This window comes from Esox lucius, chromosome 14 (assembly GCF_011004845.1).
Source record: "Esox lucius isolate fEsoLuc1 chromosome 14, fEsoLuc1.pri, whole genome shotgun sequence".
In the NCBI taxonomy this organism is placed as follows: domain Eukaryota; kingdom Metazoa; phylum Chordata; class Actinopteri; order Esociformes; family Esocidae; genus Esox; species Esox lucius.
Window position 1 is genome coordinate 8,508,460 of NC_047582.1, and position 16,281 is coordinate 8,524,740.

Consider the following 16,281-nt stretch of genomic DNA (forward strand, 5'->3'; position numbering starts at 1 on the left):
AAGTGACGGTTTTGGTAATGGGGGATTTGGTTCCAATGAGTATGAGTTCTGTTTTGTCACTGTTGAGTTTGAGGAAGTTTTTTTCATCTATGCTTTTATTTCAGTCAGGCATGATTCAGTGTGGGTCAGAGGTAGGTTGGTGAGAGAAGTGACGGAGGATTTGACCAAGGGGAAGGATGTAGATCATGAAGAGTAGGGGACCAAGTACTGAGCACTGGGGACACCTTGAGTTACTGTGGCTGGGTCTGAGTTTAGGCCTTAAATGTGTAGCTTAAATGCCTCTTGCATCTTTGATCATTCTAGAGAAAGTTCTAAAACTAATTTATCCCTGGCAAATTCAAATGTATGGACATGATTTAGAAAGACACACACCTGGCTGTAAGGGACACAATCTGAGACATGTCACTTCTCTTTTGAATAAATTGACACAAAATCTTTTTTTTCTTTCTTTTTTTTTACAAATGTAAACATTAATTAAGTCTTTAAAAGAAGAAAGCAAATGTGTCCGAATACTTTCCGGGTATTGTACAAGTTTATCAAGATCTTAGCAGTGCTTGACTTGAGCCGCAACGGTCCAGAACAGTGTTCCGGGAGTTCACATTTTTTTGGCAAACAGTGTTCCGGTTCAGTTTTTAAATGCAAAAACGCCATGTGGGACATCTGGGATTGCTACTTTTATGGAACAAGTCTTATTAACACATGCATTTTGATTAACATAGTCTAATGTGCAATTTATCAGTCCATGCGCTTATTTTATTCCAAGTCAAGCACTGGTTCTTAGTTCTATTCAACATTACAGAGTCTCAGTGGGAAACATCACACTGAGGAAAATAATTTGAAAGACATCTTTTCAATGTTTTGTGCTAGTATGGTTTATTGTATATCACAGGAACATTCAGATTAACACGTTTATGATCCATAGACTATTAGGGAACGTTCTCTAAAGTTCTGGGAACGTTTCTTGTAAACTGGGTGGTGACGTCCATGCTGTGCGAAGGAACTGTGTTGAATTAAAAAGCAGTATCTCAACATTGCTTTCGGTAAAATGTATCCTATCTCAGGATTACTTAAAATAAATGTTTAATTTAAGATATCAGGGAGTGCAAATATAGAAACAAGAGAGATATAGGCCACTATAAATAGCAATAATATTTGAATTTCTCTTATCAGGATTTAAATACATATTTAAAGTATGTCAGTCGTAGTGGGCTCGGTAGTTGTTTGTGTTGGTGAACGGTTTGTCTTACCTTGCACAATTTATCTGTCCCAGCAGCCAATGCACGGAATGCGCGAATCACAGTGTGCGTGCTTAGTCCACTAGTGTCGCGCAGCCTGCGCAGGATTTTACAAGCGATAGCATAGTCACAGATGCTTTCGTGTATTTTCAAAAAATTTAAGTAATATACCAAGTAGTTTGTGCAAAAGAAAGAAAGGAGTCTTCCGTCGTGTCATCCGCAAAAGGATAAAGGTGAGTTTGAGAATTTCAGGAAAACAGCGTGTTTTATTTTGGAGATATGGAGTGTTTTGAGTGTTGAAACGCGCTGGGATGGTCGGTGTGGCCGCTGGTTTGGCCCTGTTGATGTCGTTACACGGCATATGTTGGATGACTCGTTAAAACATCTGTTTTAATTACACGTTGGGTCTTTTATTTCTATTAACATTTACTTAGGACTGTCTTGTACAGAACTCGTGTTGGTTAAGGCCTGAATTTTAACTGTTGAAGACACCCAGTTTGGTAAGGAATGACATCTTAAGTCAGGTGAGGTGCTGTGGGAAATTAGTATTAAGAAAGTTGTTTTTCGGTTCAGCTGGGTTACCCTTAATTGCATTCTATAGGCTAATGTTTGCTTGAACTTCGTTAACTTTCTGCTGAATCAACCCTAACACCGCCATGTCCCCTGCTCATGATAATTAACATACTTGATTAGGGTAAATATTAAATAAGTAAATGAAAATATTTATTGAAATTCGCTGTCTACTGTGCAGGACTTTTTATTCATGATAGCAAACACATTGTCGCCCAAAGGTCTGTCCTGTACACAGGTTTTTCATGTCCAGTTGTTGTCTGAATAACTTAAGTTAACTATGTCCACGTTTACATTTTAAATATCTCCTGGAAGTGTACATTAATTTAGTTACTCAAATGTATCGTGATATTATAGGCTAGAATGTAGGGCGTGAGTCAAGGCTGTGAAAGAACATAATGTACTGTTGTCTTTCAAGGCTGGTGAAATATGGCCAGCTTACCTGGAAACTGTAACACAAAGACCCTGTATAACACTTAGCCTACTCAATTGCTAGCCATTCCCTCCTGATAGAGCCCCCTGTCAATCAACTTCGTTATCATTCGAACCTAACAAAGATCTGTTATTGGATTAGGGTTTAGGGCTTTAACATCACTGATATCTAATATTTCTAGAATATTTTTTGTGGCCACTGTTTATTTGGGTGCAGTGAATGTTTTCCTGGTATTTATGCCAGTGTGGGCAGAGGGATGGAGACTGAATGAGGACTGATTGTTTTGCCTGTTCCCAAAAGCCTTCCGCATCAATGGTGATCTGGTCTGACGGGTGGTGTATGTGTGTGCAAATGGGTTCCCATGTAATGGTCTGTATTATAAAGTGTGTGTGTGTATGTGTGTGTGTCTCTAACCTAGCTATATTATGGGGACAAAAATGTCCCCAAACTGTGGTAAATTCTGAAAAAGGCAATTGTCATTTGCAGAGTGTAAGGTTTAGGGCAGAAGTTACAATTGAGAGTAGAGTTGGAGTCAGGGTTAGGCCTTACTAGTTAGGTTTAGGCATTAAGGCTAGGTTAAGTTTAGGGATAATTTATTTTAACTTATTGAGGTTTAGAAGTAAAATAATTTTTAAATGATGGTAAACTTTGGGTGGTGGGGGGATTTTCAATAGGAAAGGATACTATTAGATTGTATATCTCCTGTGCACAGTTTGGAGAACATGGGAGTTAAAATATAGATTTCAACAGCTAGATGTCCTAGAGTATGGTAGCCAGCTCCTCAAAAGCACAAGTTTGTTGCTTTTCTATGCAGTCCTTTCTCATCTGTCGGGAGGACCATGTGCCCCAGACCCTACGCTGCCTCTACCCAGTCAGAGATGGTTAGATGTGGGGAGAGGTACTGTGTCAGAGTATGCAAGATAAGTACAGGTACAACATTCTGATTAATCTCGCAATTCCTAGGTTTTCCTGAAACCCCTGGTTGGTAGTTCCTGTGAGTTTGGGGGAAAATCTAATTCTCTTTGGAAAGGGATCGGAAGGGAAAGCAAGACATTGTTTCAACTAGAAAACGTCCTTGTGGCTTATAGTTGCTATGAACCAGCTTGCAGGCTTTAAATGGTTGTCTGTTTCCTGCTCTGCCCCTTTAGACTAGCTTTATATAACATATGGCACAAACATTAACTGTTGGACACAAACAGTGCCGGCCAAGGGTTAACTACAGCAGGTATGTAGTCTCTGTGCATAAACTTTTGTGTTTCTGTGAACTCGTGCTTTTTCATGAGGGTCATTTTGAATTAAATGTTCCAGCGTGTTACTGTGGTGTTGTTTTGGTCTTTGTTGCGCATGTGACAAACTAAACGGATGAAACTCCCACGTAAATGCCCGATCTTCCCCCACGAAAGGCCTGTCAAAATTGGCCTCCAGGTCCGAAGCAAGAACAGCGGTGGTTTTTCCTGGAAACAATTCGGCCCATAGAACCGCGTTACCCAGAGTTCGCTATCATTTCCCCAGAGGCGCAGCGGCTGGGACTAGAGGCACAACAGGGAGTCTCCACAGAGTGTCAGCGGGGCCAGTTTTAACAGTGCTGGCCCACCCGGCCGAACTGACTGAACACACACACAAAGCTCTGGAATCACATGGCTCTGTGGCGGAGGGGTCTGTTTTTAAAGGCTCCAGGGGGTGTGCGTGTGAAATGGAGGCAGGGGGGGTTTGTTCACCCCAATGTATAGGCAGTAGTAACACGGGCCAGGCCAACCCAAACACGTTCAGCTGAAACCAGTTGGAACCGAATCGTTCTGGTGGGGACAAATGGGGGAGAACAGGAAAGCTGGTTTGAGGCTGTCAAGTGAAGCCCTGTCTTTGAGAAACCGCACGCAGAGCAGCAGGTCCGCCGCAGAGAACACTTGAGTCCTTTCGGAGGCTAACTACCGGTTGGAAGGCACATTAAGTGAGATAGAAACGGTCGGTCTCTTTTCAAACCTGATGGACCTCATCTTTAAGGGGAAGAAGAGCTGAAAGGCGGGGGGTGTGTCTGCTTTAGTCCATGTCGTGCGTCTGTCACCCCTGACCTTTACCCTGTAGGGATGGAGTTCCCTGTGGACATGCTGGGGTCAATAAGACCGGAGGAGGAGGAGCAAGCTGCTCATCGCTACATGACCCAGCTACGATATATCAGCCTGGACCAGGCGGACACCTTTACCCTGCCCAGCCACAGAAAGGTTGACTGAGACACACACACACACACACACACACACACCTTTAGTGTAGTTGACTGTAACACTAAGTCACTCTCTGTCACCTGTAGATCCGTATCAGTCTGAGTAATGTTGGATTCATGCCCATCTACGGAGGAGACCTGAAACACAAGATTCTAGCCCTGTTTGCTCCAGATGACCAGCTCACAGGTAGAACTCACTCCTGCCACAGTCTCCTAAACCCAGTATCTGACATGCATACGTAGGTTCCAGCATTTTCAATCCAAACAACCAGCTTACTGATTGATAGGAATCATCTACTTTCAGATGTAATAGTTTAGTTGTAGGTCTGGTGATTGATTTTATTTCAAATCTTAATTGTAAATGTCCCTCTCTTGTCCCCTCTTCCACCTCTCTATCCAGCTGTGGCTCTATTCTTGGCTGGTCAGTGGTGGTCCATAGAAGACCTTCTCAAAACCTCAGACCCATCCAGAACTGGTCTCATCAAGGTATTCACTCCTTGCAACACAACATTTGTTGATTTGAAACATCGACAGACGGAGCTAATACCTTGAAACACACAAACAAGAAGGCTCACAACCCCAGGCTTTTGCGTGATTCGAACCCGCAGTTAAATGTAATTATATGTTTACGAGAGGCTGGCAGAGGCATGGGGCTGTAAAACCAGTCGCAACATTTTTGAACGATTACTTAAGCCACGTGTCGAGCCAAATCGCTTTCACACATATATGTGCGTGTGTGTGTGTGTGTGTGTGTGTGTTTGTTTGTTCTACTATGACATTGTTCCCCGGCCAACAGCCCATATGAGCCTGAAAGAGCTGCCATTCAAGTGGTCTGTCACTGTATCGTTCTGTTGCAGGGGTCATACAGAGTGAAGTGTTTGTCCTGTCACTTGAAATTCTGTCTTTGTTAATGGGTCCCAGGTACGTAGCCTTGGTGAGCGGATCATCCTGTACGTCCTGAACCGTATCGTGTACCGGGTGGGTGAGATGGACCAGCCCGAGGTGCCCTTCCTGTGTCACGGCCAGCATGAGTTTGCCAAGCTCCTGTGGAAGGACGGACACGCCATCGGCTTCTACTCCGTCAAACCCAAAGGTGACTTTGTTTCCGGTCCTGCTGGAAACTTGTGTTCAAAATCCAACCAGTCGAATTTGTTGTCCAACAGAGCTGCTTTCTATATGAATAGTATAGTTGTGCATAGTTTCAATGTTCACAGTGGTAGTAGTACACAGAATCATTCCTTTTGTGCATGTTTTCTGAATTGCCCGGAGACCATCGCAGAGCTGCTAACTGTAAGAAAAACCGATGTGCAGGAATAAAATGAATCTGTCAGAGATTCTGTACTTTTAGAATAATTCATTTCACTGCACCCACTTTGAGACCTGACTCAAATGACTTCCACATTTGGTTGATTTCTTTTATGATTTCTCACAGAAAAGCAGTCTTCTGTTCTAATTTCAGATTTGTGTTTGCGCTCACATGAGTATGCATTTTGAGTTTGGTTTATACTGCAAATATGTGAGTAGGATATTAACTGGCAGTAAATCTCTTCCTCTCTCTGTAGACAGCCTATGTAGTAACTTTGTTACCCAGCGTTACCAGCTCCCTGTCATGGACTCCATCTTTGTCAGGAAGCGTCACCGTGGAAACGGCCATGGTCTGGAGATGCTGGAGGACTTTGTGGACTCCTTCAAGGATGACCAGCTGGGCCTAAAGTACCCTCTCTCTCTAACTATGTATAAAGGTTTGTGAGGATTTCTTTTTCTAAATACTTTATTTCGCCAAAAAATTCCCTATCAAATCAGTGTACTTTAATTACAAACAGCAACACAGAGACAACCTCCAGCATTGCAGTATATAAAAATGTCTCTGGAGCCTTTGTGGAAAGGTCCCTCAGAGCAATAACCACTATCAGAAACAACAGTCACTGGCCCTGGCTACTAGCGCTGTGCAGAGTACACATATCACATATGCATCATAAACATCTCCGAGATATGTTCTCAACGTGTCCTCGGCCCAGAATGTTGTCCAACTTTTGCACAGTCACTGCTAAATTGTTCAAGCAAAGTGTACAAATTCTCCCTGAAATCCAGTGTGCCGCCAGTACTTATGTCGGTACCCTGCCGACCAGGACCTCCTGTGGGTGGTGGAAGGCGTTGGAGGTCCCTACCAGAGGGAGAGCATCTCCAGCAAAATCAAAGCTCTGGGTCTGAAAGGTACGCATGCATAAGCTGAAGATACACAGGGAAGCACTCCCAATTTAGACAGATGGCTTCTGTAGAATGGATTCCATTGTCAGTTATGTAGAACATGAAAATGCCCTTGCTATTGATGAGATTTCTATCTGCAACCTTTCTGAATACAACTGACCCTTGGGGACAGTAGCACGGTGAGGTCAGGGGCTCAGACATGCTGTGCTGTGGGGTTTTGTCAGATGGGTCATCACTGGTAACCAGTTGACTTGAGTTTTTTGTGCTGATTCTGTTTAAGGGGTCATTCGCATGGGGAAGGCGAACGGCGATCACAGAGAAGACAATCTGAACAGCACCGACATACACATGGAGGACAACTGTCTGGACCTTACTGTACGTCTGTCTCTTGCTGTACTGCTTACTGGCCCTATGTGCTACTTAGTATGTCCTGTAGGGATAATCAGGATATGATGTGGTCTTTATTTCTTTTTGTTGTTTGTTAGGGGGATGTTTTGGTGGTGAATAAGCCTCTCACATTTACAGAAGGTAAGTAGATTTGAGAAACAGTTTTGGCCCCCCAAGATCACAGTGACAGTCTTGCTTCGGGTTAGAAATATCTGGGCTAATATTTTTGTATACTACACACATTGGAATGAAAATGTTTTGCTCCTGTGTAGTCCTGGACGAAACACCGCTATCACCAAACAGAAGTGGCAGTCATAACAAGCGTAGCAGGGAAGAGATGGAAGATTTCACAGATGAGAGCCAACCGCTGAAGATGAACAGGTCAGACGAGGAGTTTCAGTCAAAAAAGAAACATCTAAGTAAATGTGTACGATATAAATATGAATCACATGCTTTTTCTCAGGGCAAGTTTTCTTTAATGGACACATTTTGTGATATTTTTCTTTTCTCCCCAAGAGACTATAAAACAATAGACAACTCCATGTACTAATTTCAATACCAAATTGTGTCTTTTACTAAGTTTGTAGACCATTGGTTTAAAATCCTACTTATACCACTGGTCTAATTGTGTGTTCAGATTTGAGGATGAGGAAGCAATAGAAGGGACAACGCCTACCACAGTAGAAGGAGGAGTGGAGGAGGCAGAGGAGGACAAGGAGTCCAGAGAACCGATTTCCGTAGTGGAGGAGGATGCTACCACTCAGGTGATGGGATGGTGATGAATAATACAGCTTGTAAAAAAAGCACATTCTCTTGATGCTTTTGGTGGTTAGTATCAGAGTGTGTTTCAGCTTTGACTGTTCTACTCTGCTTGTCGTTATTGAGGTACATTAAGGTGGTTAGTATCAGTGTGTTTCAGCTTTGACTGTTCTACTCTGCTTGTCGTCATTGAGGTACATTAAGGTGGTTAGTATCAGTGTGTTTCAGCTTTGACTGTTCTACTCTGCTTGTCGTCATTGAGGTACATTAAGGTGGTTAGTATCAGTGTGTTTCAGCGATCTAGGTCCCAAAATGGCACACTATTCTCAATGGACTTTGGTTAAAGGTAGTGTGCTTAAAGGTTTAATTTTAGGCACTGCTACCAAGTGTTTATAAATTGAAGGTGCCTGTCATTGGTTGTGGTTCTTCTCTCCTCAGGACTTGGAAGAGGTTAACAGAGAATTGACAGATGACCAGGATAAGGAGGAGCGAGTTGAGGAAAAGATGGAGGGAGAGATGGCCCCAAAGCAGCCTGAGGCAATGCTGGAGAACATATTGACAGAGGAAGGCTCGGAAATTGAGGAAGAGGCGGTGGTGAAGGATAAAAAGTCCACTGAGGCCAAAGTATGTGGTTCATTCCTACTGCTTTAGGAGGATTAACCTCGTATAATAATTGGAATGTTTGGAATGGAGGTATTATTGGAACAAGGGGTTTGCAGATCAGATGATGGGAGCCTTTCATAGTTCAGTGTCCCTATGAACCGACTTTAAGCGAAAGTGACTGCAGTCTGGAGTCATGCCTACGTGTAACTACTTATACACTTGAATCTTCATGGAAGAAGGACATTTGGGTAATTTACATGGACCGCATAAAACCACTGCACAAGTGTTTAAACTCATCTGCCAGCATTGGTTTTTCAAGAGTATTGTTGGAAAGGTTATTTCTGTACGATGCTGCCATGTGATGATGTTATTAAACGCTTACATATTTTTTTTTTTGCTACTGTTCTTTTTGTCTTCTGTAGGGCACCGTAGAAGCCTCTTCAGTGGAGTCTGCTGAACCTGTGGTGGAAAATGAGGATCCACTCGGGTTAGTGAAACAACCAGCCTCCACTCCAGAGGAGGACCACTCGCCCACAAAGCCAAAACCTGTGGAGTCCTCCATCTCTGGGGAGGTGAGTGAGAGGGCTGCTGTCGTGCCCTTAGAAGTACATATGTACATTGTTTTCCTTCTGGCTGTTAAAAAAGGAAAAAATAATTCACCACTGTACGCATTTCTTTTTGTCTTCTGCAGGACGCTGTAGAAGATGCTTGTGTGCTTTCAGAGGGGGCAGAGAGGCAACTTCCAGAGGAGGCTGGAGCTTCACTCATGGAAGGAGAAGAAAAGACTGAAGGAGACTCCGAGGGACCGGGGAAATTCTCTGAGGAGCCCTCCGCTGTGGACAGCATCAGCCAGGAAACAGAGCTGCAGGACGGGCTGGCAGACCTGTCTTTCCAACCTCTAGAGGAAGCAGAGAACCAGCTTCCTGCTGAAGAAGAAGAAAAAGCAAAGGAGGTCCTGGACCAGGAGGAAGAAATAAAAGAAGTAGCTGAGAAGGCTCAAATGGTGGAGGAGGAGGAGGAGGAGGAGGAGGAGGAGAGCGAGATCTCAGATGATGGTGAAGATAAGGTCCCCTCATCCAGGAGAGGTGGCAGCAATAGTCAAACGCCCCCAAAACGGAAATCTGAGAGACTGAGCAGAGGGGTCATCGAACTCCAGGAGCTGGACACAGAGCAGTCTGAGGTCACGGAGGAAGAGGAGGAGAAAGCTACAGTGACGGAGGAGGAAGAAGGGGCTGTGGAGCATAGTTTGGTTGAGGTTGATAAGGCAGAAGATGATGATGACGAGGAGGAGGAGGAGGGGGAGGAAGAGGAGCAGCCGCCCGTGATCGACCAGAGGGCACTGAGGAGGAAGAGCAAAACAAGCCAGACTCCAAAGAAAGCCAGAGGGAAACGACGCAGCAAGATCTAGACACACGCTAACGTTCCTTTATATCTTCACTCATGTTGTTTCGGTGTTTTTTCTTTTCCTGTAAATGTTTTTTTTTGTACAGGAATTCTTATCACTTGCTGTTGCAAGTCAATGTGAAGTCTTTTTTAATGTTCAAATGTGATTTTATTCTTGTTTTTACTAACTGCAGTTTTGCATGCCTGTTGTTGGTTCATAGTTGATTATCACCCTCAAGCCCTACTCCCATTTCTCCTATTGCCAGGACCCATAGATAAATAAAATGAGTAGCAACCCCAAACCATTCAGTGGCGGCATGATGGGTGGATTGGTAGCCATTGCGATTGTAGCCATGAGTTTACTGTAGAACGGTCTGGATTAGAGGTTGCATGGACGTTCTATGGATTCTACTTCTGTTCCGTTTTGACTTGTCGTCTATTGTTGTATTTAAATTCAGTGCTGGTCTTGCATGTGATTTAAATACAACAATATGCATGTGATTCTAGTAATTAGCTGGTTGATAGACTGAATCAGGATAGTTATTACTGGGGTTTGGAACAAGGCCATGGTTTTACATGCGCTCTTAGTTTTCTTTTTCTAAAAGCCTTTATGTAATTAGCTCGAGCAGACGTCACCTCCTTTGACTTCTAGACCCTTTTTAGGACTAAATGTAGCTTGTATGAAAAAGGAAAATATTCCCAAAATTCCTGTAATTTTCTGTGTGGGACACAACACCTAGTACTGAATTTTGGGATAGGTACATTGGTTTTGAATGTCCTGAACAACTACGGAAAAGGCTTTGAATTACCATTGGGAGACACAGTAGAGCATACGAATGCATGCACACACACACACATTCACATATGCATATTGATATATAAACATGTATAAAAACAAATATTATATTCAGTTAATATACTGTACTTATGAACTAGATTTTGAATTGGGTGAAAGTATTCGATTGATAGTTTAGGAATAAAATCAGATTTTATACATGCGTTTCCCAAGTAAAATGCTAAATTATACTTTATCTCCAGTTAATAGCATGCTTAATTAAAATTATACTGGATGCAAGGATTATGTAAAACAATAACTATTACTATAAATGTTGTCCTTATTTAATTGTGTACCACTCCAAAAAGAATTGCCTTTAGGGACACACTTTTAAATAGTTATAGTAATCAAATACTTTTTTACTTACCATGTTGATATGAACTGATAAACTTTTTGTGTCTGCATGTAGTTTAAAGGAGTTTTTATATTCTAGAGATTTTTTATATAGTTGTAAAAACCAACCGTAAAACAAAATATCACTATAAAATGTTTATGAAGCTAGTTTATTTCCACCTGAAGTTTATGCTGCCAGTATGTTGATTTCCATCATTGATGAAAAGTAGATTCAAATCTGTCAATCAGCATAAAAACAAAAGCTTTGTCCCCCCAGTGTTGTTTCCACCAATGTACCTAAGAAGCAGAGCATGGAAATGTAGTGCACATAAAAGGACTTTAGTTGTGGATATATTTGTTTCTGCGTCCAGATGGGAGGGGACTGATGATTGGATCGGGGTCACGAGTGACATGACTGTGAATGGAAACGTGGTTATAAGTATTAGGCATTTTGAACCAAAAATGTAATAGGAACAGTTTTGGGCTATTGATGTACCATCATAATTGTTCATTATGGAACCTTTACACCAGGGACATTTTCATTACGCACCAATAATGAAAATAGGCTTCAACGGAGAAGGTCTACCTGAACTTGCCCAATTAAACAAATAATTTTCTTTTGCAATCATTATGCTATAATGTGCACTAATGAATTTGACCCATTTTAAGGGGAAGAACGGCCTTTGCCCTTGTTAATGAGCTGGTTTGAACCATTTGCATTGACTGTTTCTTCTCTATGGAAAACTCCTGGAGCCTTGCCAGATTGTTCATGCAACTATTTCCTGCTACCCAAAGAAACTCAATGTCTTTGTAAGGTTTCCTATTCTAGTTATTCTATAATGTTAACTTATCTTTTAGCTGGACATTATTTGGGTTTCCTTAACTTGACCTTTTATTTATCCATGCTAGTCTGCTGCTTCGTCTATGTAAAAGCATGTCTTTTGTTTTGTTAGGGTTGCCCAGGACGGGTCATGTAAAAGACCAGAAACTGTAGCCTAAAATACGAGGTTGATTTCAATAGTTGGCCGCAGATTCCTTTTTCGATTCCTTTATTTGCACTGATCTGAAAACAAGGGACAGGTAAAAGTAATATGGTAGAACACCACCTAAAGGTTTTTACCTGTCCACTGCCAGATCAGTGTCAGGGAGAACAGTGAAGACCAGGGGTTTTTAAAATGTGGTGCGTGTCCCCAGAAGGGTGCCAGGCAGCTTCAGGGGAGCTGTGGCTTTATGTACAATGGCCTAAGTAATGACTTGGTCGTTTCTTCCCGGTTTTGATTGTCCGCATAGTGGAACACTGAACATGCAACTGGCTCTGTTAGGATGCTTAACACTGATTGACTGATAGATAGTGTGAATTGATGTTCTATGACGGGAGGCCTGCTGTCTTGGCCTTTAAAAAACCCTGGTCTAGACTATTGAGAGTTACCCCACGTGTTGGCTGTGGAAAGACCAGTCTTTTCAGCTGTTCTTGTTCACTTTCCTTTATACCTGTTGCTATACTTTTACATGTATACCCTGCCACCTGTTTCCAATACTTTCTGAAGGAGTTTAATGTCTGAAAACTAGGATGAATTGAATGTTACACAGCCATGTGAGTAGTTTATGCGTTTCTCCAGCAGGGGTAGCCAGAACGCTGTAGTCCTGCATTAAAAGGAATTCTCTGGTCACGTGATCATCCAGATTGTACCTCCTTCCAGCTGAAAGTCCTTGCAAACCATTGATTTAGATAATAAGAGACAACCGTTTCTAGCCAGTTGAAACCAGTGGGAGTGCTACTCCCTCTCCCATTGACCTATTACTCTCCTGGACTTAATTTGGATTAGTGTTGGTGATGTGTGGTGAGATCAATTTTTTTGTGTGTTTTTAGAGGCACTTGGCTATTTTTAATAGGGTGGTCATGTGTCCATGTTGCACCTCTAAGTCTGGTACTTCCTGTTTGGCCTGGACCACTGATTCTGATTCTCTTGGTGGTCCTCTCATTCTGCCTCACATCAATGCCGTTTCCCACACAGTCCTGTTTCCTGGGTGGCCTACAAACTTCTTAGACCGGCTTACACCTGGGGTTTTGTTTACTATGGTGTAATGAAGAAATGGTTAATGTTAGGTACAACACTCTACAGCGTTTCAGAACATTGTACCTTCCTGAACATAGCCCTGAGTCAGCTTTCCCACTTGATTCACTAACAACCAAACAGGCATTTGATTACCTACATAGTGTACAACTTTTCACAGCAAGTGCTAAGGGCCCCAGTCAAAGGTATGGAACAGGGTGCCACTTAAGATACAGACTTATGCTGAATGTTTTCAGTTTTTCCTACAGTCTGGTCAGAGGAATGGCTTGTTTCAGTATGAACACCAATAGTACAGGGATAGATTAATTTGATTTTAAAGAGGTCTTATTTCTCTATAATAGTGAATAAAATGTGCCTTTGGTTTTTCTATACACCTACTGCATGGGGCTTTTTCCTCTGATGTTTTATTTTCACCAATTAGTTATACTTTTTTGCAGTTCATGAGTTTCATTTCAAATCACCACCTTTTATAATTGAATACAACTCATTCCTGGATCTTGTCACTTCCTCAGTTTACCTCCTATGACATTATTTCACCTATTATGTAGTTTTTTTCCTCAGCAGTTTCAATACAGACTTCTGTTTATCTTATTAGTAACATTTCACTGAACGTCTTTCAAGCTCTGATTTCCTTGTAGTTAATAAAAATAAAGAATGTTTTTCGGAAGCTCGGCTTGGTGTATATCTAACAGGCCAGCTGCTGGGACCGGAACATTCCAGGCTAGCGGCCCAACCCATCTTTCTCCCGTTCGTTTGTTATGGTACGCATACATCATTCTGTTGTATCTGTATATCACGTAAACCTTGTGTTGAGGCGTGTGTATAGAAATCTGTGTGCCAGAGTGATGGCTCCACATCTCTTCGGGTGATCTCAACTGTACTGCCTCTCCACGCAACCTGTCATATTCACAGCTGGAGCGTGCGTGCGTGCGCGTGCGTGTGTGCACGTCATCAGATAAGCCGAGCAAAGCCTTATCGTCAGCTGTCTGGAGTGCAGCAGTGAGAGGTGCGTGCGTGCGTGCGTGCGTGCGTGTGTGCGAGCCAGGCTGCGGGTCTTTTATGTGGCCGTTTGTCCTCTTTATGTGTTCCTGCCTCGCCTCTCCTCTGCCCCTCTCTCTCCATTGATGCTGGCGTGTGTGTATGTATGTGTGTGTGTAATTGATGGCACCATATTGCTGTGGTGTAGCTGGTTTAATGGGGCTTGACACAGCCAGGGAAAGCTGCAGGCAGCCAGGGATGGGACTTAACCCTTTCACCTTCCACACCGTGCACACACACACACATGCATGCAACACACACATGCACACACCCAGTATAAAAACATGATCTTGTTGTTCTTACTTCCCGTCTATATTTCTTCTTGCCACACGCACGCATGCTATTATTGTTGTTGATTTGTTTATTACATGTACTGGTATAAGTGGGCAGAAACATTTGGATATTAGCTGTGAGTGAGTCCTGCTCCCGTTGGACTGAAAGGGGAACACAGACAGTTCATCCAGGCAGCAGTAGCTATTGCCCACTGTTTTGCTCTGCTACGTCTAAGTGTGTGTGACAAAGGTAAATGACTAGGAGTGTTTCTCAGCCCGCTGTGCTGGGCTCAGTTGTAGTTCGTGGTCTGACCAGAAGGGGCCAGTGTGGTTCCAAGTACCACAGAATACAGCATGGCCCTGTGGTTGGTTGGTTGTTTGGTTAGCTTGGCTTCCTGTTGGCATCCACTCTGGCATTGAATGTGTTTATTTTGTTATTTGTGGGTTTCTCTGGCATGGAAGACCATATCAATGGATAGGGAGTGTTATCCCACCCCTTCACACACATGTATACACTTACACACACACACACACACACACACACACACCATTAATCAATTTAGGCAATGAAATGATGCTATTGTATAAGGCAAAGCAGACAAAGCATTGAAGAGTGAGTCAAAACCATAGGATCATTAACGCCCTCTCTGTATGTCTCCCTCTTTCCCCCTCAGCCATTCCCAGGAGACTGAGAGACCAGGGAGAGACTATTTTAAGAGTTATCACACCACTCCTGCTTATCCCATCACCTTTTTTCCTCACCTCTATTCTTTTTCCATGTGAGAGTTGAGGGGTGGGGATGTGCTCCAGTATTGCATGAGACATAGATTTTTACCTCCGACATACAGAATATGAATTAATCATCAAGATAGTCAACTGGATGACTAGCAGGGGAAGAGGATCGCACACACACACACACGGCCACAAATGACCCAACCAAAGTGGAAAGGTGTAGGGAGTTGGCACGAGGAGTGCCTGGGGAGCAATTTGGGTTAAATGCCTTGATTAGGGATTTCTAACCTTGTCCGCTTAGGGATAAAATCTCACAACCTTTAGGTTAATGGTCACATGCTCTACCCACTAGGCTTTCTCACCCCTCTCTTTTTTTTGTATTTCTATTAGAAAGTTGATGTGCTAGAATAGGAGTGCCACGGATTTGAACCCATGCTTGTGTTCCAGGGGCTGGAGCTTAGACCACCACAGGCAACATAAAATAATCTGTCTTTCTCTGGTGTTGTCCTCTCAATCCTCCGCTGTTCACCCCCCCCCCCAAACTTCTCCTTAGATTTATTGCCTATGGTATTTTCTCGCTCTATTTTGCTCTCTCGCCTTCTCGCTTTCTCTCGCCCTCTCTCTTGCCCTCTTTGCCAGGCAGCCAGTAGATTGGCTGTTTGCTGCACGCGCCCAGTAGAGCTCTTATCAGAGAGTGAATGCTGATTGTTGCGCTGTCTCTCAGTGTGACTGGCAGTTCAGGCTTGCACGCTGAAATGGCTGATTTGGTCAATGTTTGTCTGCGGAGCCTTATCTCTAAACCTTATATTAACTGACAGTGTGTGCAGGCAGTCTCTCTCCATCTCCGCACCTCCCCTCTTCTCCCTCCTGCAACACACACAAACACCTCCCTCTGTCTCTAGCTATATTTTCTCTGTATTTTTTGCTCTCTTCTGGTCCCACTCCTATTTCTTGTCTGTCTCTCTCTTGCCCCCTCCCCCCACCAAGAAATAAATGTTTTTTCAGGAAACATGCTGTGTAGGCTTTAATTAATTTCAGTTGCACGCACACACACACACACACACACACTGGAATAGGTACAGTAGTTGCTCTCTGATCATTAGGCTTTAACGATGCCATCTAGAGAAAGAACAGTATCAGTGTTTTTACACTTATTGATAACCATTTAGGATTTGACTTCACTCACAGCAATATGGTTTA

General features: G+C 43.0%; 1 protein-coding gene across 2 annotated transcripts; it reads left to right on the forward strand.

The window, feature by feature from the left end:
- The first annotated feature begins 1,274 nt into the window (after nt 1-1,274).
- Nucleotides 1,275-13,706, forward strand: fam169ab (family with sequence similarity 169 member Ab). 2 transcript variants are annotated; one of them, XM_010864085.5, is made up of 14 exons: nt 1,275-1,468; nt 4,321-4,457; nt 4,544-4,643; nt 4,857-4,942; nt 5,378-5,549; nt 6,019-6,198; nt 6,548-6,670; nt 6,945-7,039; nt 7,150-7,192; nt 7,324-7,432; nt 7,689-7,815; nt 8,249-8,434; nt 8,836-8,985; nt 9,105-13,706. In XM_010864085.5, exons 2-14 carry the CDS (start codon nt 4,323-4,325, stop codon nt 9,819-9,821), a joined length of 2,223 nt encoding a protein of 740 aa, XP_010862387.2. In that variant the 5' UTR covers nt 1,275-1,468; nt 4,321-4,322; the 3' UTR covers nt 9,822-13,706. The 2 variants fall into 2 exon arrangements, with proteins under 2 accessions (XP_010862387.2, XP_019909284.2); XM_020053725.3 differs by lacking the exon at nt 1,275-1,468 and adding an exon at nt 2,952-3,168.
- The last annotated feature ends 2,575 nt before the right edge of the window (nt 13,707-16,281 follow it).

Excerpts from the sequence above, each read along its gene's own strand:
- fam169ab (XM_020053725.3), top strand. The coding sequence starts at position 3,078 with ATGTGCCCCAGACCCTACGCTGCCTCTACCCAGTCAGAGATGGTTAGA. Across the intron at positions 5,550-6,018 it reads CTACTCCGTCAAACCCAAAG|ACAGCCTATGTAGTAACTTT; the intron begins GTGACTTTGTTT and ends CTCTCTCTGTAG. Across the intron at positions 6,199-6,547 it reads CTCTCTAACTATGTATAAAG|TGTGCCGCCAGTACTTATGT; the intron begins GTTTGTGAGGAT and ends CCTGAAATCCAG.